The sequence below is a fragment of the Lampetra planeri genome, chromosome 27 (assembly GCF_965212315.1).
Source record: "Lampetra planeri chromosome 27, kcLamPlan1.2.h2, whole genome shotgun sequence".
NCBI classification, from domain to species: Eukaryota; Metazoa; Chordata; class Hyperoartia; order Petromyzontiformes; family Petromyzontidae; genus Lampetra; species Lampetra planeri.
The window spans coordinates 5,953,439-5,979,121 of NC_136133.1; the positions used below are offsets into that span (position 1 = coordinate 5,953,439).

At 43.6% G+C, this 25,683-nt stretch overlaps 1 protein-coding gene across 1 annotated transcript in view; it reads right to left on the reverse strand.

Moving 5' to 3' along the window:
- ARID2 (AT-rich interaction domain 2) overlaps window positions 1-25,683 on the reverse strand; it is a 106,236-nt gene that overhangs the window by 19,020 nt on the left and 61,533 nt on the right. Inside the window, exons 4-12 of the mRNA XM_078607359.1 lie at window positions 18,452-18,582; window positions 13,451-13,669; window positions 11,325-11,392; window positions 10,184-10,244; window positions 7,955-8,205; window positions 7,452-7,548; window positions 2,478-2,687; window positions 1,507-1,692; window positions 600-672 (exon numbers count right to left, since the gene is read on the reverse strand). Of these exons, the coding sequence (XP_078463485.1) occupies window positions 600-672; window positions 1,507-1,692; window positions 2,478-2,687; window positions 7,452-7,548; window positions 7,955-8,205; window positions 10,184-10,244; window positions 11,325-11,392; window positions 13,451-13,669; window positions 18,452-18,582 (1,296 nt within the window). The remainder of the gene's footprint in view (window positions 1-599; window positions 673-1,506; window positions 1,693-2,477; window positions 2,688-7,451; window positions 7,549-7,954; window positions 8,206-10,183; window positions 10,245-11,324; window positions 11,393-13,450; window positions 13,670-18,451; window positions 18,583-25,683) is intronic.

Consider the following 25,683-nt stretch of genomic DNA (forward strand, 5'->3'; position numbering starts at 1 on the left):
TGATGGGTAGCAGGAGAAATGCCTCAACTGTAGCTTCTCTTGTTTTTTAACAGATGAACCGTACAATGTGAATACAGTAAAACCTTGCATTGCGAGCATAATTCAACTGTAGCTTCTCTTGTTTTTTAACAGATGAACCGTACAATGTAAATACAGTAAAACCTTTGATTGCGAGCATAATTCGTTCCGGAAACGTGTTTGGAATCCAAAGCACTCGTATATCAGTTGTGATCACGTGACGCTCGGCAGACAAAGCGTATACACGTACGTACTACTCGTATTGCAAGGTCTCGCTCGTTTATCAAATTAATATTTATTAAAAAAATTTGCTCGTCTTGCAAAACACTCGCAGACCAAGTTACTCGCAATTATGGGCGTAACAATCTACTTTAATAGATTAATCATTATTCCGACTCCCAAAATTACAATAGCAACCATTTGTACGCACGAATGAAACAATTCTCCCGTTACATTTTAACAACTCTTCAAAGGCTGCCAGTCACATTTGCTCCTTGATTCGTGGGTATGCCGTTTCCAATTCACTAATAAGTTGTTGCTCATTCAACCAAGTGGCTTGCCCAGCTTATTTAAAAACTCACCATTGACACGCAAAGGTCTCTCCGTCCACCTCGGTAGTCCCCAGAGCCGACGTGGACAATGAACCTCTGGAGGCTGAACACAAAAGTCACAGCTTAGCTGCTACACATTACACATGAATAAAGATGCCCAACACCGAGTCTAATATCAATGGAACACGCGATTGTCTGCTCAAAACATGCATCAATTGATATTTTATGCCCTTGCTGATTTGTCTCCACGCTTATTTATTGCTTGCCTGCCACCTGCTTGCTGGTCTCCTCTCTATGTGCATGCTGGTTATCTTTATACCGTTTCAACTCATTCTCTCAATGCTTATTTGTCGGCTTAAATGGCCTGTTATTTTCTCGTCTTTATTTAAATCTTCTCCGCTTGCTCGTCCTTCTGTGCGAGCTTGCTAGACCAGCTTGCTTCTGTGTGGGGAGCGGCAATGCAGCGGTTTCGCGCGCAGCGCTACGAACCCGGCGACCCGAGTTCGATTCCCGCTCATGGCCACCATCATCACCAGTGACTATCATCTGAACCGATCCTGGCCCTTTCCCTAGGTCAACTCCGCCTCAAATGAGTACCTATTGCGATGTGTAAACATTGCCACTGGGGAGACAAAGGCAGCCAGGTGGAGTACTGGCCACCCACCCCCTCGTGTAGCACTCGCTAATAACAGCACTTGCCCCAACAGGCGGTTAAGGCTATACGGGGGATATTTGCCTCATCTTTTCGAGAAAAATCATTGGCCTATCTATTGACCGCCTATCTATTGCCCATTCGGCTCACTTGCTGCTCTGCTAATTTCAGAATCGCCAAAACATGTATTTATTACTGGAGGAATCCGATGAGCTAGAAAGCTCTTTTTCACAGGTGTCCAGTAGGCGGGTGCGACGCAAGGGGCTGCCTGCTGCTGCTACGTACCACCGCTTGCGGGAGCGAGGTGAGCGTCGCCGCCAGCACCAGCGGCGGAGGCGGCGGCGCCGCTGGTGCTGCGGCTGTCCGCCGGCACGTGCGGCGCTGGGGTGTGGTGCTCCACGATCTTGACGGCCGACAGGCACTCCGTGCCCATGGTCTGCACGTCCAGCGTCGCCAAGCTCACCAGGCACTCTGCGGGGATGGGGCAAACCGGCCGTCAAAGTCACACGCGCGCACGGGGCAACTGTGGTAGCAGTTACACCATCGAAGCACGCGTCGTCAAAACTAATGTTTTTTTATTGCGACAGCAAAGAGCAGCTATGGGGTTTTTTCGCGAATGCGTACGCGTGCATTGTTTTTATTTCGCCAAATTTCATCGAGTTAGTCAGCGCGGATAGGTCAAGGTGACCAGCATATGTAAAAGCCTGTTGAATTGATGTAGCCAACCAAGTGCTTAGCACTACGGTACTACAATGGATTGTGCACTGCCGCCCTCTGCCGCTCACCACATAGACCCGCAACCCATAGCAAACTGCTATGCATGGTGGTCACCCAATCCAAGCACTATCCAGGCTCCACCCTGCATAGGACCGGAGATCCGATGAGATCGGGCCACATTCCACACGTCATTTGGTCACAGGAAAAATAATAACAGCAGAAGGTGCGACGGTTGGCTGCCTGGCAACGAGACGCATGGGTACAATGGTGGCGAGAAGTTAACTACCTAGCCTGGTAGACAGAAAGCCGTGGGCTCGATCCAGACCCTGACACCTGCTGTATATTGGGAGTGTGCATTTCCAATCAACGTGCATTTAGAGCATTTGGCTGCGATAAATGTCCACGTGATAAGCCACTTCACTGAGCTACCATTTGTGATCGCCACGTTGCTTATGAAAAAAGAGCTACATAGCTCAGTGGGCCCTTTACCTGGTTTAAAAAAACAAAACATTTAACGATTTAGTTCCAAGTTTCATTACCGATGCTGCGGTGCACGCGAGCGATCTTGCTGCAGGGGCCTTCGCCGATCTCCGACAGCTGGTACAGCACCTCCAGAGTGCCCAACACGAGCAGAACGTCAGGCAGCACCAGCAGCTGCACCATCTCGCAGTAGGCCTCCACCTCCACGCACTCGCCAACCACTTCGCCGTTCTCCTCCGCCATACAGAGGCTGCCCAAAATCTCCATGCCTGAAAGGCCGGAGGTGGGGGCGCGTGCGCAGAGGTCACGCACGGGAAAACGCACCGCGCCAAAGGGTGAACGAGAGAACATGCACCGCACCGATACAGACGCGTACAAGTGTAGCCGGTACGCCCTGTCACTCTTCTCCCGCCGCGAATCCGAACGAGCGGGGACAGGTTGGCTAAACAGACAATGACAAAAATACTTTTATAAAGTTCGGAGACGATGAGTAGATACTCCACGTTGTGTTCTGTCCTCTGGAGAAGTGGGCGACTCCACAACAGCTGAGCGCACCAGGGGTTTTTTGGAACGGCTAAACTTTATTTCAAAGTGTTCTTCTGAAGGGCAATTGCGTATCTGCAAGTGACTAGAAACACCTTCCATGTCACAGCACCGCAGCTCAGTTCCTAAAAAAATTAACCCGTAAAAACAAAGTTTTTCACTATAAATCCTTATGCGTGGCATCGGTTTTATTTTATTATTCATTTCTGTTTTTCTTGAGTAAGAGTTTCATTTTTATCACATTGGTATTATAAATTAAACATCAAAATGTATTTTTTCCTAAAAAGTGGAAAATTTTGAATAAAAATTTTCACGAAAATAAATTGTCACGCACAACGAGTCTGTGTGCAAAATGTCAGCTCGATTGGATCACGGGAAGTGGGTTAAAAAACGACCGAAAGATTTGCACGGTCGTAAGCACGCAAGCAAGCAAGCAACCAAGCAAGCAAGCAAGTGAACTTAATATAAAGGATTTAAAAAGACAAGATCCCCCGTATAGCCTTAGCAGACTGTTGGGGAAATTGCTGCTAGCAAGCACCGATGAAGGCTGGCACGGCACATGAGAAGGGGTTGGGTGGCCAGCGCCACGCCCGGCCGCCTCTGTCTCCCCAGTGGCAACTTTTGTACACACGGCACCAGGTATTCATTTGAGGCTGAGTCGACCTAGGAGAGGCCCAAGACCAGTTCAGAAAATCGTTACTTGGCGTTGGCCGTGAGCGGGAATTGAATTTGGGTCGCCAGCTTTGTAGCGCAGCGCACAAACCATTACACGACCGCTCCCCAGGGACACGCTGCGCACACGCGTTACACATGTGGGGCACCGACTGCATAGGGAGAAACGTGCAAAGACGTACGCACAGACGTTGGGAAGCGCAACACATGGGGAGGTCAGCATCATTAGCTTTACACCCATCACGTTCAATGCAATGGTTGCCATAATCAATTCTTAACGTTGTTTATTTTTCACCTGCCAGTGCAGAAAGGGGCATCTGTGTAGGGTCGGGATGGTAGACGCAACCACCGCGCTTGCACGTAATTTTAAAGTTAAACCCATAGGCAGACAACATTCAAACACGTATTAGACTTACAGGAGGGACACATGGGTTGAAACTTGCACAAACTATGATAACAAATCATCATCATCATCAAAGCCGATTATAAGCCACAGCTGAATGAAGACCTCCCCACATAATGACCCAACTGTGAACGGTACCCTTAAGTTTTTGATTGCTGTGGTTTTCACACATGATGATGATTGCCTGTGTTGCAATCGAAACGTCGTGAGAATTTCATTGTTTTATTTTTACTATTTTATTATTTCCCTTCTACGCGACTTCACCGAAAGAACCAATAATATGGGTACCTTTCAGCTACATTATACTTCTCTCTCAGAAACACTGAAGACTCCCAATCACTCCGCCTTTCCCCTTCTTAAACCTTCTCTTTTCAATTCTTTGGAACTGCTTGTTGTCCTCTCCCCTCCACCGCCGCACCTCCGATTAGCGCGGTTGGCTACGTACGGTGCCAAAGAAGTTCAAAGTACAGTAAAACCTTGGATTGCGAGCATAATTCGTTCCGGAAACGTGTTTGAAATCCAAAGCACTCGTATATCAGCTGTGATCACGTGGCGCTCGGCAGACACAGCGTATACACATACTACGCGTATTGCAAGACCTCGCTCGTTCATCAAATTAATATTTATTTTAAAAATTTGCTCGTCTTGCAAAACACTCGCAGACCAAGTTACTCGCAATCCAAGATTTCACTGTACATGGTGCACACTCGCACCTTATCTTGGCCACCATTCCTTTCCTAGTCTTGTCTATCGGCTGTCATCACCTTCAGTGACGTGCACCGCCTAAGGGCTTTTGTTTTGTCTTCACGGAATTGTTAATAAGTGCAACGAGTCTGCACAGGCTGCATAACTAGCCGTTAACGCTGCGAGTCATGTGCGGGCAGAAATAAATGCCAAGGGCAGGTGAAATACTGAAGGTGGGGATATTCGTTTAACTGACAAAGGAGGTATCTACCTATGTGGCGTATAGCTGACCTCATAATTAAATGTTTAACAATGAAGCGGTTTATTAATGTTGAGTATTGCACTCACGATACACACATCATATTGCACGTGCAAGAACTGAAGTTGTTTTTTTTTATCATCTTGTATGCGATGGATTCACCATGCCCCCTTGCAGCCACTAGTGACCACTATACCCACCACAATGTTTAAAACATTAAATAAAATTACTGCCTTCATCTTCATCCTGAATGGTGATAATTGATCGGATCACTTCACACGGGAAGGTGGGTGAATTACTACCCCTCGAGTTATATTATATTACTAGTAGGAACTTCCTGGTTACACCAGCCCACAGGGGATTATTGTGTCCGTCCGTCCTGCATCAAAGAATGGGAGGGGTGGGGCTGGGTGGAGAGGGGAGGGTGGGGAGGGGCTGGGTGGGGAGGGGCTGGGTGGGGAGGGTGGAGCTGGGTGGGGGGTGGGGCTGGATGGGGAGGGGCTGGTCACCCCGTGGTGCCCTTATAAAACTCAACGTTTAACCTACTCACGCCGGCTTGTGCCCGCCCTCACAGTCGGCCATATTTGTGGAAAACACCACGCCGCCGTTGACCCTGGCCATTGACCGAGCAACCCAACGTTCCTACCAGCTTCCTCCGCAGGAATGTGTTTCATTACATAATAATTGTACACACTGTATTGCTTTGTATTACATAAAGGAGTGTACCGATGTTATCCCAAAGCATTTGAATTATCTTGCTAAACTTTTCACACAAGAACCAACACCAACAAACAACAGTGCAAAATTTAATTCCCTACCTTGTAACATCTCTACGTATTTGTTTCCCTCAATTTAAAAGATAGTGTCTGAATACACAACCTTGCGCTAAAAAGTATTCGCTAAGAATAAACCTCGCGTTGACTAGCCTTTCCATTACATCCAAGTATTTGTCCAGACCAAAAAAACTACACGCACTGCTTAGGAATTGCATGTATGTAAGTTGAACTTCTTTTGCACCGTACGTATCCAACCGTGAAAATTTAAGGTGCACGGTGGGGGGTAAGAACAACAACAAACTAAATGCAAAAAGCAGTTATAAAGAAATTAGTTAAAATGGGTGGGTGCATGACACAATTAACTACTACCAAAGCTGACGGGCATAAGTTTCCATATGCCATAACTTTTGCACCAATCGGACCCACATTAAAGCGTACTCTGTTCCATACTTTCACTCTAATACTTGCCTTCCGTGCAATATTTTCACCGTAACAATAATACCATTAAAAACTACGAAATAACAGGTATAACCCTCTATGTAACCTGTATCCCAGTGTTATGATCATGCACTGACTTGAAATCTAAATTTTGTACTAAAACTAGTTTGGTGACAAACACTATACATAGCCTAAACTATAAGATGCGTTTAGTCCATGACATAAGTCCTATCCCCTATATGTGACATAAACTCTAACCAACAACACTGAATATAACAATTTCCATTTAATGTTCTAGCACTGAAACGGATGTGCAACGAATTAAAAGTGCAATAAAATGAACATGGGACAAAATGGAAGTGACAAGATTGATTGTCGAGCAAATGAACCACTGCACCAATTAATGAATGTGCAACGAAGTTCAACATTTGTCAAAATGAGCCCACCATGAAATGAGTTAGAGCAATTGAACGTGACAGGAATTGGAAACATGACATTATAAAAGTGAAATTAACTGAATTTGCAATTAACAGGATGTGCAGCACAGAATTATACACAAATGCATGGAGGGCGCTCAGAAGCATAGAGAAAGAAAAACTTAAATTTTTTAAAATGTAAAATTAATTAAGAAATTATTTAAGGGTGCCTGTATGCATGTGCAAAATAATGACATGGTTGACAGGGTAAAGCACCAACGATTGTACTTAAGGCATGAGCTAATTACTGCGATAGTCAGATGGCTCTAAAGACCTAAGCGTAGGGTTGGGCACTGCTGAGATCCTTAGAATGGGTAAAGGTTGAGGCCGTCCGTAGAAGGTCACGTCTGTTATTGTTTGACACGTGACAGTTTTATCATTGTCAATGATTCCATCATCGCTATCGCTAGTGCCGTCACATCCTCCGGTATAGTCTTATCATCTCAAGCGACACTAAAATTTATCATTGGTGCAAATATCAATACACACAAAACAGTGTCATTATCGCTCGCCACGAAATAATAATTGGTTTAAAAATTATTACTGTTCGTCCGATCGTTATCATTATCGTTAGACACATCAACATCCCGTTAATTATTGACTTCATGGATGGAATGACATTGGAGTTGAGCAAATTAGGCAAGTCTCTCACTGCCCACCTCTATCAAAAGGAAATCGGTCATCAGCACCGAGTCGGTTCGCTTGATCCCGAGCCAAGCCTGAGCAGAGGCGCGAATGAGAATACGGGGGGGGGGGGGGGGGCGGGGGGCCCTAATTCTCACCTCGTATCCTCTGAAATTTGTCAGTTGAGGTGAGACACTTGGTGATGGTATGGAAGATAAGTTGGGTACTCCTGAAGTCAATGGGATCCAGTTGCAACTGAGGAAACACCATCAGACAACGTAAACATATACCCGCAAGCAATACGGCAAGCACACAGCATGGAAATATTGGCTGATCGCAATTTACACTTCGGTGCCCTGAAAACTCGAAAGTAAACTTAATTAACGCGTTCTGAATCTACACTTTGGACGCAACCGTCCCTCCCTCTCCTCCAGCCAGCCAGCAAAACTTTTTAAAAAGAATACAGCGAAAGTACCTGCTGTTGACAGTCCTCCGCCACCCCCAACACCCCCATCTTCCCACCCCTGTGTGTGCCTCCCTCTCACACAAGACAATCCCCAGGGACCTTGGCCGGGACCTTGCCACCCCCCCACCCCCCTCAGTCACAGCCCCCACCCTGCACGTGCAAAGAGTGAAGAGAACGCGGTGGTAGGATCGATACCTCCGAGGCGATGTTCCCCAGCGTGTCCAGCCCCATCTGCCGCAGGCTGGAGAACTTGCAGTGCGCGCACATGATGAGGAAGCGGAGGCAGGCGCGGTGCGACGCCATGAGCTTCGCGTTGGACTCAAGGAACGAGAGGTTGCGCAGGATCACGGAGATCTGCAGCACGCGCTGGCACTCGGGGTCGTCCACGCCTGCACTGCGGCCCGTGCTCAGCAGCCACTCACCCCACGGACGCTGCTCCGTGCGGCCTTGGTACAGCCATCGGAGGAGAGGTCGGACGACCAAGCGCAGAAGGGCAGTGGTGGTGGAGGAGAGGGAGGGGGAAGAAGTTAATTGACGAGTAACTAGATTTATTTGACCAGCTATGGAGCTCTGTTTAAGAAGTTTCAAGTTTAATTTATTAGGTATAGCCCTGTGAGCCATTCGGCTCTTGAATCGGGTGCAACCGCAACAAACAAAAAACTAAAACATGAACAAAAACATCTTAAAGTGAATATGTGACTAAGTGCAAACAGAAAATCCAAGAAAAGACGGCAAAATATTGCAGAAAAAGCACCGTACACCAACGCTGTGTGCACAAACCCCAGTGGGATGCAAGTCAAACAACAACCACAAGATAACTTAGATTAAGAAGCAGCCTGACCATGAATGATAGCTCAACAAAGTGGCTTATCGCAGGGAAATTTATAGCAGCTTAAATACTCTAAACGCATGTTTCTAAATGTGGAGCAAAAACCAGAGGACCCGGAGAAAGATCCATGTGACCACAGGGACAACATACAAACTTCAAATGTGTCAGGGTTGAGATCGAACCCAAGACCTCCTGTATACCAGGCAAGGTAGTTAATATCTTGCCACATAGGAACCCCAATTAAATGAAATAAGACTTGTGAAATCGAATTATCATTAGAATGATGTTAGGTAATGTTAAAACCGTCGTGAGTTGCAAGTCGCGATTTGCATTGAAGACACATTCTATTTTGGTATCGTTTGTATTGACTGCCTATGTTCTGCCTTGTTTGTAAAGTCTCATTAGCGTTTGGAGAAAAAAATCCGTAATTAGTAGTGCGGTTGTATCAACCGTAAGTATATATGTAGTCTGCTTCATTGCTTTAATGGCTTTATTTTGGTGATTTCGAAAAATGTGTTGGTTTAGCCATGTTTGTTTGTTGTAGTACAGAGTTAGACTGATGGCCTTAATCTAAGTTGTCTTGTGGTTGTTGTTGTTTGACTTGCATCCCACTGGGATTTTTGCACACAGCGTTGGTGTACGGTGTATTTTCTGCAATATTTTGCTGTCTTTTCTTGGATTTTCTGTTTGCACTTAGTCACATATTCACTTTAAGATGTTTTTTGTTCATGTTTTAGTTTTTTGTTTGTTGTGGTTGCACCCGATTCAAGAGCCGAATGGCTCACAGGGCTATACCTAATAATTGAACTTGAACTTTAGAGGACATTAAAAGATGCTGTGACATCTTTCACAAGAGAAAGTCATCGTGTGCCGACTTTACGGTCCAAATTTGACAATTGCAACGCGTATTACTTCATAGCTCTATTGGAACAAACGTAAGCAATCATCACCCCCAACGTGCAAAGGCTTGTTTGGGACCCTCGTGAAAAATAATCATGAGACAGAACAAGGCTTACGTGGGTAAACAAGCGTAATGAAAATAATAACGTAAAAATGTGCATGAATTGCATATGTTAAGTTCTGACATGCACCATTTGCAGTGTGTGCAATGAACACGATAATTTGTTTTTAGCAATGAATCACAACATGTCAGGTCTGCTGCACATTTGATGAGGAACTGCCACAAAGTGTTCACCGCGTATTATGCATTTTAAATGTCCAGCTGCAGGAAAATTTAGGTTTTATAATTTTGCTAGTTTTAGTTTTGTATATTATTCTTATTCAAATGCCGTACCTGATAAATGTCCAATAGTATACCTAAGTTTCAGTTAAAAGTCCGATATATATTTCGCATAACTTTTCGTGACGACTGACATGAATTGTAGAAGACTTGCTTTCATGCAACATCAGGTTCCAAATTTAGTACAGTATATGAAAACGTCAATAATTCCATCAAATCATATTTATTAAAACTATTTTTCTGTTTTAAGTCTTTAAAGTTTAAGTTTCATTTAAATATCTGTTTCTGTTCAGTTTTAGTCAATAAATGATTAGTTTGCAGTGACCAGTAACATTAATTTCTGTAAACATTTCACCTTTATTTTTGTCGCAGATGAGTTCTCGCACCTCCAAGTCATCGATTGACTGCTTCCAGAACTACAAACAGCCGGGAACAAACATCAAATCACCGTGAGAATTACTTTAAAAGGATCCCAAGAGTACTTATGATTATCTGCATCTCAGGTACTGATTACTAAACAATGGCACAAATTAGGGCCTTAGCCGCTGATGTCAAAAGTCAAATTTTAGTAGGCGATCATTGACAACACTTCTGACAAAATACTTGGAACCCCACCTGCTCTCAAAAACTAATAAAAAAGACAAATCGTGTTCATGGCCAACGTAAGGAAAAACCCCAACAAGAATTTAAAAAAAAATTACATAACAAACGTGAAACAGAATGCCGAATTGCATCCAAACATAACTGTAGCCAAACAGAAATAGCAAGTCCCATACATGTTTTATAAGATTCAGATCTTCTGAGTGGCTCATGGAGATGAAAGCAAATGTCAGGGGAATTAATGAGTGCTGTTTAAATAGTGGGTCAAGACAGCCACCCAGGATTAAACCGTGATTTTTGTGAGAAGTGAGTGTTTGGTTTTAAAATGGTCTCAAACCCAGTCACTACAAAAAAAAATGTACAGTAATCCCTCGCCACTTCGCAGTTCAAGTTTCGCGGCCTCAGTGCATCGCGGATTTTTCGAACTGATTTAAAGGCCTCATTATACCTGTGCAGTAACACCATCATCATCATCATTCATCATCACATTCATCGAACTGCACAGGTCTGTCATCGTCGTCATTGTCATCGTCATTGTCATCGTCGTCATTACTGGAGTCAAGTCTCAAGATACTACTGTCATTGGTGAGTGTAGAACACCATAATACGTATCGTATGAGAGAGATAGAGAGTGAATGTATAATATTAAGGTTCTATAATTAAATAAATTTAAGTAAAATATATATATATATAAAGTATAAACATACATATTTTAAACATTCTGGTACCCACACACACATATACGGAAATTCCTAGGGGGCCAATCCTACTTCGCGGATTTTCACCTATCGCGAGGGGTTCCGGTCCCCATTAACCGCGATAAACGAGGGATCACTGTATATTTGGTTTTCATTTTTAAAAAGCGTTAAAGCAATTTACATGAAGTTCACTCTTACCTTAATGAAGTCCCGTCCAGACTTTGCCCTCCACTCCGAGTCATAGACGTTGAACAAGCTGCCTGGACCTGTAAGACAGGACGTAGGACTTGGCATTCGAGTCTCATGCAGACACATTTAACACCATAGCTACACGTGCAATTGTGGTCCAATTGGTAAAAGGTGCAGATTGATAACTCGTGAGTTATAAATAACTTCCCGAGTTATAAATCCGCGCAATTGCTGTTCATTGCTCATTTAAGAGACCGCATATTAAATTACTGTCACGAAAACATCCGAATAACACTCAACACACCGGGTCTCATCGGCTATCAGAAGCTAAGCAGGGTGATTAAGCAGGTTGACTACTTGAATGGGTGACCACCAGTCCATCACAGGCTGCAAAGGTGGACAGGAGATAGGCTCAGTCCACACACGATTTAAAAGATTGGGGACCCATCTGTACACTGAGAACATTTTTAAAGGGATTGAATTGTTATACACTCACATCTGTGAAATTTCTCCAGGTACAATAGTTGACTTCCACATGAAGCCAACACTCAGAAATGAAATTGGACAAATATACCAATCTTTGCTGAAGAAGTGTCTTGGTATCGATTTAAAGCTTTCGTGACTGCAGGGATTTATCTTCTTGGTTCTTTCGGTAAAGTCACGTAGAAGGGAAATAATAAAATAATAAAAATAAAACATTATAAAATAATTCTCACGACGTTTCGGCCACAACGCAAGCAGCCGTCCGCAGGTGAAGAACAGGTCTGTCGGAAAGACAGAGTCTGAATGACACATCCTAGGCTTGGAGCGTCTATTTAAGCTGGGAGGGAGGAGGAAGAGCTGCTTGCGTTGTGGCCGAAACGTCGTGAGAATTATTTTATTATGTTTTATTTTTATTATTTCCATTCTACGTGACTTTACCGAAATAACCAAGAAGAAGTGTCTTGGTACTGAGGAAGGCTTTCCTGGGTAAATAATATAAAGCATGGCTTTGTATTATTATGTACAAGGTGAGGCATACACGTTACTTTCCTCGAGAGACAGAAACATTATCTTCCATCATAAAAATACACAAACAAACTTCACAGCCATTCGGCATAAGCAACTCTGGCTAGGTTCACACAAGATTTGACACCGACATTTACTGAATGAGGTCACGTGCCTTACGTTACTTAAAATATGCTCGCACCCCCCCCCCCACAGTGGAAGTTCTTAAAGTTTGGCTACATGGTGTTCATAGTTTGGGATTAGTTTAGGCTTAAACTCGGCCCAAATTATGAACTTTTATAGAGGTACAATTTAATATTTCGGCTTTCATTGATAATATCAAATTATCATAGTTATCATTACTACATCAATAGCCCTCACTACGTTTTACCAATTTCAGTCATAATAAATTACAACTTTTGAATGTATGACTAGGCCCAGGCCTCCAGCACTGCCCCCCTACCCCCTCCACCAAGAAATTATCAAATTAACTTGGGAGTTTGACACCAATCATTTGTAATTTTCTAGAGACCTTGCAATCAGGCCCTGCATTGTCGTGCAGCTAGGCAAATGCACTCTCTTCTGTTAATCTCTTGTCGCTTGCCACACGCGAAAGTTCATCAGCGGTGGCTGATTGCAAATGTTTAAAGCCCTTAGCTCCATCCCCTTTGCACTACCGCAACACCGATTGGCTATCGCTGCATGTACCAATCAGCAGTGGTCAACATTGCGAACTCTGCTGCACATTAACATTGGGCGCACAGGTGGCGAGATGTTAGCTCCCTCGCCTGGTATACAGGAGGTTGTGAGTTCGATCCAGACCCTGACGCCTGTATATTTGGAGTTTGCATGTTATACTCTCTCCCCGTGGTCGCAGATTTTTCTGTGGGTCCTCCGGTTTTCCCTCCACATTTAGAATCCACATGCGTTTACAGTTTTTGGCTGCTATACATTTCCACGCGATAAGCCGCGTCGTTGAGCAATCATTTGTGGCCAGGTCACTTCTAAAAAAGAGCTACATAGCTCACTCAGTGGGCCTTACCTAGTAACATAAAATGTAAGGGGGCACCGGGCAGGTAAGGGGGCACCGGGCAGGTAAGGGGGCACCAGGTAAGGTAGGGGGCACCGGGTGGTCTTCCCGCACTCACTGTCGTCGAAGACGCCGGCATGCGCAAGCAGCAGCGCCACGAGGCGGGGGTCGCGATCCAGGTGCATGGCGCGCCGGCCCTCGTGCGACAGCAGGGTGCACACGTTGACCGCAAAGTCCACCTCGTTGGGCAGGCCCGAGAGGAGCGAGAGTGCCAGCTTGCGGTACTCACTCGCCGGCAGCAGCTCCGTCGACAGCCCGTTCCCTTGCCTCATGTGGTCTGCAGGCAAGCAACCAACCACACATCGCTCAGCACAAAGCGGCAACGCAGCTGCACTGGTTTCCAAAATGACAATTTGACCACAGTTCTCACCGTCACCTACTCTCTTGTCGACGCACAGCGACGCCGGGCGTTATTGACGCCACCGCATAAACAAAGCACCGTGCACATCACTTCGCAGTGAGCAATGGGTCGTTCTCGTACTCCGAATGACACGAAAAAAATTCGGGGCACGCCAATGGGTTCTGGGTCTATACAAGCCTGTTGATGGAGGGGAATTTGAGATTGATGATTACTACAATCGCCTTGCTTTAGTTGAAAGATATGTCAGGCTGGTGCAACATAAATTGTAGCCTTATTTGTAGTCATTCATATTGTATCCATATTCCCAGCCTCCCTGACATGCATTTTATAAGTCAGGAGAAGTTACAGCATGGCTGCGTGTACAAGTGAAGTGGAAGAACACATGTGCGTATCAAAAAAACGATATTTTCTTTCATTACTCACATACAAAAATATATTTTTACTATTTCAGGCATTTCTGCAACAAGTACATTTTTTTGTTGAAATCTCAATCATTTGATAAACAAATTGAACAAGCTTCTGGAATTGAAGCTTTCGTGACTGCAAGGATTCATACTATTTGTTTTTTTCGGTACCTACGTGACTTTACCGAAAAAACCAAAGAGTATAAATTGAACAAGCATTGAAGCATGAAAAATAAGAATATCTTTTACCTTGTCTGGCAATTAAACAGGTGTTAAGATGTTCAAACGCCCAAATAGAAACCTACTGCAAGAAATCAAGTGGTAAAACCTATTATTATTTTTCATACTTTGATACTGGAAAAAAGGTCCCATTGCGTTTGTGCTGTTCGCATTTTGGTGTTCTCTGGTCCGACACTGGTGAGACTCGGTTCTTGCCTTCCCCCCCCCCTTCTTACCGATACAACCTCTTTCCACGGCGGCTCTCTCGCCTACTTCAGCAGGTAAAGGAGGTCTCGGTGTAAATGCTTACCCCGAGCTCTCAATACTCTGATAGTGCGCTGTCTTTGAGTTGTACGCCTTTTGGCGTCATCTGGTCCAACACCAATGGAGACTAGGCTCTAAAGAAAGCTGTCTCGGGTGTGGACCAATCAACTTCAAGGACAGTGCATATCATTATCATCATCAGAGTTGTTTCTTTTTGTTTGCATTTTGACTTCTTGTGTTGAGGTTATTGCAAACATGATGCCTTGTATAAAGGTGTCAGATTTTGTACCAGTTTAAAGGGTAAAAACCTATTACTACTTCAGCTGTGGTTGTTCCACCTGATGAAGATCGCTCGTGTTGCGATCGAAACCGTCGTGATTTGTTCTATTTTATTTCTACCCACGTGACTTTACCAAAAGAACCAAAGAGTATGGATTCCTGCAGTCACAAAAGCTTCAAATTTAGATAAAGAAAGCTGTCTCCGGTGTAGTTTCAGAGACGATGCATTTATTATCAAAGCTTCGATTTAAAGCTTCTTTCGTGACTGCAGGGATTCATCTTCTTGGTTCTTTCGGTAAAGTCACGTAGAAGGGAAGTAATAAAATAATAAAAACAAAACATAATAAAATACAATTCTCACGACGTATCAAAGCATGTTTGTGTTTGCATGTTCACCACAAGTACGTGTCGTTAATGCAGACTTGATTCCTTGCAAAGGAATCTATTTGGCGTTTGCACATCTTAAAGGGTAAAACCAATTCATATTTTTCATACTTTGATACTGGAAAAAATGGTCCCATGATGAAACATTGAATTGTTATAATTCAAATTTGTAGTTCAAATTTCCTCTGGCTTTTCTTAATATTACAAGCAATAATGTTGTATGTCACTCAAAACAGTTGGCTACAATCCATGACAAGTTGCAGCAGGAAGCAAGTTTCACAGCTGCAAGTTGATAAATTTGTGTATATTTCCTTTAAAACATCATTATAAAAAGACAGGCAGCACTCACACTAATCCCTTGGGCTATATACACAAGACACTTTCTGACACGTTAGCAGCACATTTACTCATTAAGCCATGTTGTTTATTTGCAACCTGGAATTCGTTTCATTGAAGAACGGCCAGTAAAGGTTAAACAAAGGGAAAGGGCTTCATTATAGTCAGAACCCGGGCTGGCCTTTTGTCCCAGCAGAGAACTATCATTGGCATCACGCAGCGCTCTGGAGATTGCATTGGGCATTGCGAAGTCGTGTCAAACCGATTAAAATGTGGCTATTCCAAAGATCAAAAGGATGACACGGAAGCGTTTGACTTACAGTTTTTAACCCCGTCAATCATCGGTTACCCATTTCTTGAATGGTTTAATGTGGCAGTTCCCACTCTGTGGCTTGCGTGCCACCTCAACGTATTTCAGAGGGAGCGGTTTCGGAGGGAGCGATTTCGGATGGAGCGATTTTAGAGAGAGCGAGCGGAAGGCTGCGGCACGGACACAATGCACGATGACTAATTAAGAGGCTCATACGCCTTATTTGGGCGAATGGTGTAGCACTGCAGTAGTACATACTACACCTGATCAACATTGAGCCGTATACGGAGCTTATCAGAGGGAGATCGCCAACACGTGTAGTTCTGTATACTACCAGTGTCACCACTACTGTATGGAGGTACAGGTAGTCCTCTTACTTACGATGGAGATGCGTTACGACGACCCAATCGTAAGTCGAAAATATCGTAAGTCGAAGATGGCCTAGCCTACCCAGGGGTCTTAAAGAATAGTGATAATTTTGCAAAACAGAGCAATTTCCAGTACCGTATTGTATGTATTAATTACAATACTGTATTGCACAGTAAAATGTAAAGTTAAAAAAACAAGGTAAATTCTTAGCCTACCTATATGAACTGCAATTTAATAGAAAGTTTTTTCAGGAAACAATCCTATCTGCTATAAAAACGTTTAACATGCATTGAAACGTATCGTGGTAACCTTAAAATGAAATCGCTAAAGCTACGTATCATACATGCATTGAACGAATCGTAACGTATCATATTGTACTGTACTCACCAACATTCTGCCCATCGTCTGCACACATGAACGATGTTAGGTTGCTGATGGCAATTTTGTCGTATCGCTATCGCCATCGTAAGATCAAAATATCGTAAGTCGGACCATCGTAACTCGGGGACTACCTGTACTTTAATATCGTTAGACTTTTGAATAACACCCTTTAACAGCTGACGCTTTAAGTTTTAACTTACCGTTGCTAGGCTCTTTGCCAAAACTGACTTCAGAGAACAGCTCACAGAAAGGTACCCCTCCTTCCAAACGTCTATAGCTTCCTTCCAAACAATGCTTTGGCATTTTCTTTGAAGCTAGGATAGTACACATTCATGGGGTATTTATTTTACAATAATAAAAAAATACATGGAAGATTTGGCTGGACACATCCCTAGATGGGATGATGGCTCGTGTGAAAGACTAATGACAGACTGGCAGCCAAAAGAAGGAACGTGCAACAAAATAATTTCCACCGTTGCCACAGTTTAATCAATACGAAGTGGCGACGGACATCACCATGGTGCTTGTGCCAGGCTGTGTGCACTTTAAGGCCATGTGAAGTGTGCAAAGCCCACTGGGAGGAGAACACGGGGACAGACCCAAGTGCCATGGGTTGACCGACTGAGATGACTGGCCAATGCACCACCTGTGCCCCTACTGTGCCAACCATTTACCACTAAAGCACGTAAAAAAAATCAAACATCTTTAACACATACCCTTTTCACATACAGCCCATTCATGTCAGAACAATATATACCACCGCAAACTGGCACCAACATGAAGTTAACATTCTCCACAAAACTAACTCCTGCTAATCTAGATTTGAAGTTTTCGTGACTGCAGGAATCCATACTCTTTGGTTCTTTCGGTAAAGTCACGTGGGTAGAAAAAATAATAGATCACGACGTTTCGGGCGCAACGCAAGTGCCTGTCATCAGGTGGAAACAACCACAGCAATAAACATTTGCTGAAGTGGGCAAAATGTATTTTATACCTACGTGACTTTACCGAAAGAACCAAAGAGTATAACTCCTATTCTTGGTTCTTTTGGTATAATTATTTTATTATTTCCCTTCTACGTGACTTCACCGAAAGAACCAAGAAAATGAATCCCTGCAGTCGCGAAAGCTTTAAATCAAAGTATAACCCTTGCTAACCGTTCCCCCTTACCTCTCCTCTCGCATCTTATTCTAATCCCCTCCGATGCAGCTACCAAGGTAGTCCGTTAAAACCCCCGGTTAACCACTCAAATGACGCATCACTCCGTTTCTGCTGCTGTCCGACTTGTCTGCAATTTCTGTCCCTCGGCTTTCCATAATTTTGAGATCTTTTCCACGTTCACGTACAGCGCTCAAGAACTTCGTCGAAGTCTCTCTGATGGGAGTCTTTCCACGAATTGTTTCAACTCACATCTTTACCATCCCGTCTACTTTTCTGCCCAGATTATCTTGATGTGCGTGCCCCTCTTACCGACAAAACTCGCACAGCGTTTTCAACGTGATCGCATTTGGACACTATTATTAGTCCAAACACATTATTTTGCATTGCATATTAAAGATTTGGAAAAAGAAATTGCCAATTATTTTTTTTGCAAGTGACAACATAACAAGGTAATGGTAAAAAAAACTAAACTGCAAGAAATCCATAAAACTATAAAACCTGAAATTTAGCAAAACAAACGCGGCCCGTAGTCTCGTTCCAACACTGTGTATTTTTTAAAAAAGCATTCACAACTCTGTGGACGGCTCTCACCGGGAACATTGTGCTGCTGGTAATTGTATGTGTAGGAGATGCCGCCCACGGGAGTTTGTGGTCGCGAGCTTCCCTGGAATTCATCGTCTTCCTCCCCAAAGTGGTGGACCTTTTCGTACGTCTCCAAGTACCTGGAATAAAAAAGAAAACGGAAGTCTGCATTGTGCAATTATGATTTGAAGTGCAACAAATGTTTTTACCTGGTTGGCTTCGATTCCTCTTACTTGTTTTATGGGATGGGTGGGGAAAGAAATAAAAAACAACAAACTGCAAGAAAATACTTTGAAAGTGCAAAGGATTATTGATGAGCAGGGGATTCGTTCATTCATTCATTCATTCCCGGTTTTTTTCACCTCCACCATAGAAAAATAAACAGTCCGGATATACATCCCCAAAACACAATACATTAATTCCCAAAACGCAATAGTCAGACAAGAAAATGCATAAATAAGTTAGTCAACATCCAGAAGACACATTTTACTGGTAGGAACCTCCTGGTTACACCAGCCCACAGGGGATTATTGTGTCCGTCTGTCGTGCAGGGAGGAGCTGGGTGGGGAGGGTGGGGCTGGGTGGGGAGGGACTGGGTGGGGAGGGTGGAGAGGGGCTGGGTGGGGAGGGTGGAGAGGGGCTGGGTGGGGAGGGTGGGGAGGGGATGGGAGGGGAGGGTGGGGGGTGGGAGGGGTGGGTCTGGGTGGGGAGGGGCTGGTCACCCCGTGGTGCCATTACAAAACTCAACGTTTAACCTACTCACGCCGGCTTGTGCCCGCCCTCACAGTCGGGCATATTTGCGGAATACACCACGCCGCCGTTGACCCTGGCCATTGACAGAGCCACCCAACGTTCCTACCAGCTCCCTCCGCAGGAATGTGTTCTTTGTTTAGTTGAATCAAGTGTCAGGGTCAAGTGCTCTGCACGAGTACCGAGGCCATAATGGTGCACACCGTGGATTAAAACCAACATCACGAGCATCAAATGTTATTACTCTAGTTCTGATGTCCATCCAGTGCTAATGTCTTATTTCACTGCATCAAGTCTTTATTTTATGCTCCGTTTACCTAAGGGAGGGAAGCAAGAGGCAAGGTTCAGATTCTAATTGGTACTTTTTGTGCAATAACAGGAATCCGACCCAGGTCAGGTAGATCCCAGCTTCGTGCCAAAACGATTACGCCGCACACATTCGTAGGACACAAAGGCAGATGAAGAGCATGGTAACAGGAAGGATCTAGTATTATAAATAAATTATATTCTATGAGCCAATTAGCACGGTTGGCTACGTACGGTGTGAACAGAAGTTCAGACAGTACACGTATGTACTGCCCATAGACTCACACTACCCAGACTCAACACTGCACCTCCAATTAGCACTGGTAAGCTACATACTAAAGAGCGAAAGAAGTTCAATACGCAGACATACGCTGAAATGGTTCACCAAATACACGAGTCTATCCCACCAGCCTTCTCTCTCAATGACCTGTTGCCTCAAGAGGTTTCTTACACAATAACGCCGGCAGCTACATTAATACACCGCCCACTTTTTTTTGTTGCTCACATTTGCCGCTGCGATTTATGTCCATGCCATGCATAGGTAGATGGGACGTTTGTTCGGCTATGGTGAAGAAGAACATGGTGACACCGTACAGTACACTCCGAATACTTAACATTATTTTCCTGCCCCAAAAATACCTATCCCTTTGGTGTTTGAATATCTTAACGCCTCCTGTTTTATTGCCAGAAAGGGTAAAACCTGTGCTTATTTCTCATACTTTGATACTGGAAAAAAAGGCCCCATGATAGCTGCTCACCTCGAGCTATCAATGCTCTGATACGTGCATTGTGTTTGTATTGTTCGCCTTTTGACGTTCTCTGGTCTGACAGTGGTGAGACTAGGCCATAAAGAAGGCTGTAGTCTCTGGTGTAGGCCAATCACTTTCAAAGACAATGCCATATATGATCAGAGCATGTTTGTTTGCATGTTCACCACAAACACGTGTGATTAATGCAGACTTGATTCCTTGCAAAAGGTTTCCATTTGGCATTCGAACATCTTAACACCTCCTGTTTTATTTCCTGAAAGGGGTAAAACCTATTCTTAGTTTTCATAACACCTATCCATGCACTGATGAGGGCCACCCTGCTTGACTTATGATATTCGACAAGGCCAGGCTGTAGGGTCGCAAGCACGCAAGCGTAGCTCAAATCTTAATGTAAAACAACCGGACAGTGCGTGGAATTTTAAACGGAAATTGGCAGTGATTGGACTTAAAGATTAATAACAACAACAAAACTACTTTTACCATATTCTCCAGATGAGGCACACTTTTCCCCTCTACTTTAAAAAAACATGTGGTAGGCATCTTACTTTTCCAAGTGAAATATAACAGAGAATACGGAATTATTAAGGACACAGCTGTAAGCTGATCTTCTATAGAACAACTGCCCGTACAGGCACATTTATCCTGGAACACGACCCCGTGACATCAGTGGGAAACAAAGAAAGGCGTATTTCTGTGAGGCGTGCACATGGCAACAGCTGTTTTAACACTGCCCTTCTGTCACGCTCAAAGCCAGAACGACTGCACTGTTGGTACATCGCTAGTTTCATGAATACAAAGCTGTGGAAATGGAATGGCTACAGTTTGACGCTTGTACTGAAAAGTGGTGTGTAATCTTTGCCGTTCGTACCCATTTAGGAGAAGTGAGCTGCACCTAATGAACATTCGCAGAGTACATCATAACCAGAGGGCGAGAGAAAGAGGTGGGTGGGGTGAGTGGCCAAGAGTGGCTGAGGTGAGGTCAAGAGCAGAGGTGAATGAAAGATGAGAGAGTAAACTAAACTATTTAAATGTTATCAGGTAAGGCCCAGAGCTATATATCTATTTTTTTAGAAGTGACCTGGCCACAAATGATATCTGGCTTATCACGCGGAAATGTATAGCAGCCAAATACTCTAAAACGCATATTGATTCTAATGTAGAGGTAAAAACTGGAGAACCCGGAGAAAAAAATAAACACGACCACAGGGAGAACATGCAAACTCCAAGCGTACAACAGGCATAAAAGGTCGGGATCGAACCCACGACCCTCCCGTATACCTAGCGAGGTAGTTAACATCTCACAACCACGGCACCCCTAAGTAAGGGAGTGAGAACGGGGCTGGTGGAGAGTTGAGAAGAGATCAAAATGGAGAATCGATCAAGAGAAAAATACAAACCAAAGGATGAAAATCAGACACAGATATTTGTTCTTTTTTGTTGTTACTGTAATCAAGTTGTAAACCCCACCTCGGCAATTGTGGGGAGAAATACACCAATACTTTCACAACTCACTCGCGGTTGACCGCAAATGAGATGTGAAGCCTTCGGGGCTCCTCGAAAGCCCCAACAGCGGACTGAAGTAAAGAGACACGGGGGTTTGTCCAATTACTGGACGCATATGTGATTTGTGCAGAAGCATGCAAAGGCCATGATCAAGAGATTAATTAAAAGGAAAGATAAGGGGCAGCCTATATTTATTCTCGCTAACTAGCCTTTGCGTTATTGCAAAAAAATTGAGTAGAGAAAATATTATCATTTCAATTGTCAATACATCTGTGTTATCAATTAAAAATAGTTAGGATATGTCAGCATTTGTAGCAAGCCCACTAGTGTATTCAATTCATTCGCGGTTTTGTTTAAAGAACAATCTAAATATTTGTTTTAGATATACAGAGTGAAGCCGTGAAGGCTGCCACATTCTCGCGTGAGCAAAAGGTAATTGTGGGATCGAAACAGAGACTAAAGAATCGAGGCAGCCATCCAGGCCAGCTTGGAACATTTTACCTGCTACTCTCAGTAACAGATCGCCTTAGTTTTGGTTGATTAACTGAATGGGAACAATCCTAAATGCGTTAAGCTCGGCTTCGGCAGCTAATGAGAACACATGGCTCTTAAGAGCACTGCGTCACGATGCCTTCTTTAGATTTCGTTTATTTTTAAATAATAATAATTACAACATCAATGTGCGTGTGCTCATGTTCTTGCACGCTCAGCATAGGATGTGTTGTGAGTGTGAAATGAAGAACACAATGCCATGACAGGTTCTGAACGGCCAGGTTCATTTGGTTTTTTTCCCCCTTCTTCATTCCAATTTTTGTTCTGCACTTGTGTGGAAATATAAAAAAGATAAAACTTTGTTTTTATCCAACTAGCCTCAACAATGTAATTCAATTGCTAGACGCAGCTCAGTGTGTTTTTTCTCTTCTTTTTACATCTCATTTGTGGCGGAAAGCTTTGCCGGTAAGTGTTTTGTATACAAACACGTGACAAGACGGAGTGTGGCATGGCTCCAGAAAACGGCAATGGTAAAAGTTGCAGCCCTCCAACTTCTGGATCGTGCCCCTGTCGCCAAAAGGAACTCCACCCACAACAGTGGCTCCCGAAAGCTCCTCGAAAGGGGGGTATTTTATCCCACTCTTCTGTACTGGCCAGACATCTCGGAAGAGGTGAAGGGTGACCCCCACATTTTACCCCCAACAGAAGCGACCTGTCAAATCGTCTAACCTATAAACCACAATGAGAATGGGCCCCAAAGGAGCGACGGAGAAGACAATGTCAGGAGATACAGCTGTGAACTTTGGCAATCTGTTAAACATCTTCTTGGTTCTTTCGGTAAAGTCACGTAGAAAGAACCAAGAAGATGAATCCCTGCAGTCACGAAAGCTTTAAATCGAAATCTGTTAAACGTATGCACCGGTGTGCCATTGTACCACGGAGAAACAAGAACTGCACAGTTACTTTCATTTTCCACTATGAGCTCACCACTGTTCATCTGGATAAGGAAGCAGAGGCAGGTGAGGTGCGCTGAAAGCATACTTATGCAGGTAGACAGACCCTGGAAGCGTTACACACACGTTCTCCGTTTGGCAATATAAACATTCAGAGTGAGTTCTATTACAAGGCACCTATTAATGGGAAACGTGGCACACAAGGTAATTATGTGGATGTAAACAATTGTCGCCTCGGCAGCAAGTTCACTAACCAGAAGGCTATCCGGTTGTCCTTCACTATTATCATATCTCACCACCATGGCGGTGAGAAGTTAACTACCTCGCCTGGTAACAGGTTCATATTCTTAGGTTTTTTCGGTAAAGTCACGTAGGTAAAACATTAAAAAGTAAAATAAAATAAAAATCACGACGTTTAGGAGGCAACACAAGCTTCCGTCTTCAGGTGGTACCGTCACAGCCACGACAGCTGTATCAAGTAAATGAGAGATTGCAGGAGCTACCACTCCGTTTATAGAGAGATTGCAGGTAGCTCCTGCAATCTCTCATTTACTTGATACAGCTGTCGTGGCTGTGACGGTACCACCTGAAGACGGAAGCTTGTGTTGCCTCCGAAACGTCGTGATTTTTATTTTATTTTACTTTTTAATGTTTTACCTACGTGACGTTACCGAAAAAACCTAAGAATATGAATCCTTGCAGTCACGAAAGCTTCAAATCTGGTAATAGGTTGTTACTTTTTTACCTGGCAACGAAACTGACACCTTTATACAAGGGATCATGTTTGCATTAACCACAACACTTGCGTCAAAATGCAAACAAAAAGACAACTCTGATAATGTATGCACTGTCCTTGAAATTGATTGGTCCACACCCGAGACAGCTTTTATTAGAGCCCAGTCTCACATGGTGTTGGACCAGATGACGCCAAAAGGCGCACAACTCAAAGACAACGCACCATCAGAGTATTGAGAGCTCGGGGTAAGCATTTACATTATGAGACCTCCTTTGCCAGTAGCAAGATATAGTAATAGGTTTTTACCCTTTTACCTGGCAACGAAACTGACACCTTTATACAAGGGATCATGTTTGCATTAACCACAACACTTGCGGTCCAAATGCCTCGCCTGGTATACAGGAGGTCGTGGGTTTGATCACAACCCTGACGCCTGTACATATGGAGTTTGCATGTTGTCCCCGTGGTCGTGTGGATTTTTCTCCGGGTCTTCTGGTTTTTCGTTCCACATTAAGAATCAACATCACGCGTTTAAGAGTATTTGTCGGCGAAACATTTCCACGTGATAAGCCACATCGTTGAGCTATCAAGTGTGACTAGGTCGCTTCTGAAAAAGAGCGTTATAGCTCAGTAATCCTTACTCGGTAAAATTTGAGATATTTAGTTCGTTTTCAATCTTCAACGAGTAACACTGGAATACTGCAAAGTGAAAATGTAAGAAAACAATCACGACTGTAATAGAGCTTCTTGAGTTAGATGCCGTAAATATAAATGCGTCGTTAAACCCGCCACCACCTGACACAGCCAATTATTAAGGTTTGCCACGTAAACAAAAAGTGCCAATTCGTTACTAGTTCAGCAGAATGGTGTGTTAGAGAGTAAACCTCCAACACACCGATGTGCTGAACTAGTATCGAATTGGCACGTTTTGTTGACATTGGTGGGTTTAACGACACATTTATATTTACACGATCTAACCCAAAAACCTCTATTATGGATACTATTGGTCGCGAAAGCTTACGACGTGTTAAACTCACACCACTCTAATTAAAGCATACCTCTGTCATACAGAAATTCACATTAATTCTTACACAAACAGGCAGCTGGAAAATGTAAGTACTTATACTTCACACAGAAAAAAACTTCTCCCGAGTAATAATGCGGTGCGCCAGCGGAGTGCGTCATACATTACAAGGTGAACATTAAACATCCTCATGGTCGTGACAAATTGCGAATGGGATATTTTGTCCCGCGTTCGGGCCCAATCCAGAACGTTTTTGCAAAATGTGCCGGCACATGACAGGAGGAACGAATATGCCACTGAATTGCAGGCTAGTTCATGACACAAGGATATTGCATGCGCATTTAATTAAGACTCGAATGTTTCATAAACTCAATTATATTGTATGTTAAGGAAAAAATATACGAACTGCATATAACAGAACGGGGTGGTCAAAACCTCGAAAGAGAAGGACATGTAATGTGGGCACCAACGTACTATTAAATACATTCCATACATTCACTTCACTAATAAACATAAATGTACGTTCAACCAACTTAACAAACTTTAAAACAATGTTCGCACAGATGTACATTAAATAGCCTATTCTAAAACTGGCTTCAATACTTCTAGATTTGAAGCTTTCATGACTGCAAGGATTCATATTCTTAGGTTTTTTCGGTAAAGTCACGTAGGTAAAACATTAAAAATTAATAAAAGTAAAATAAAAT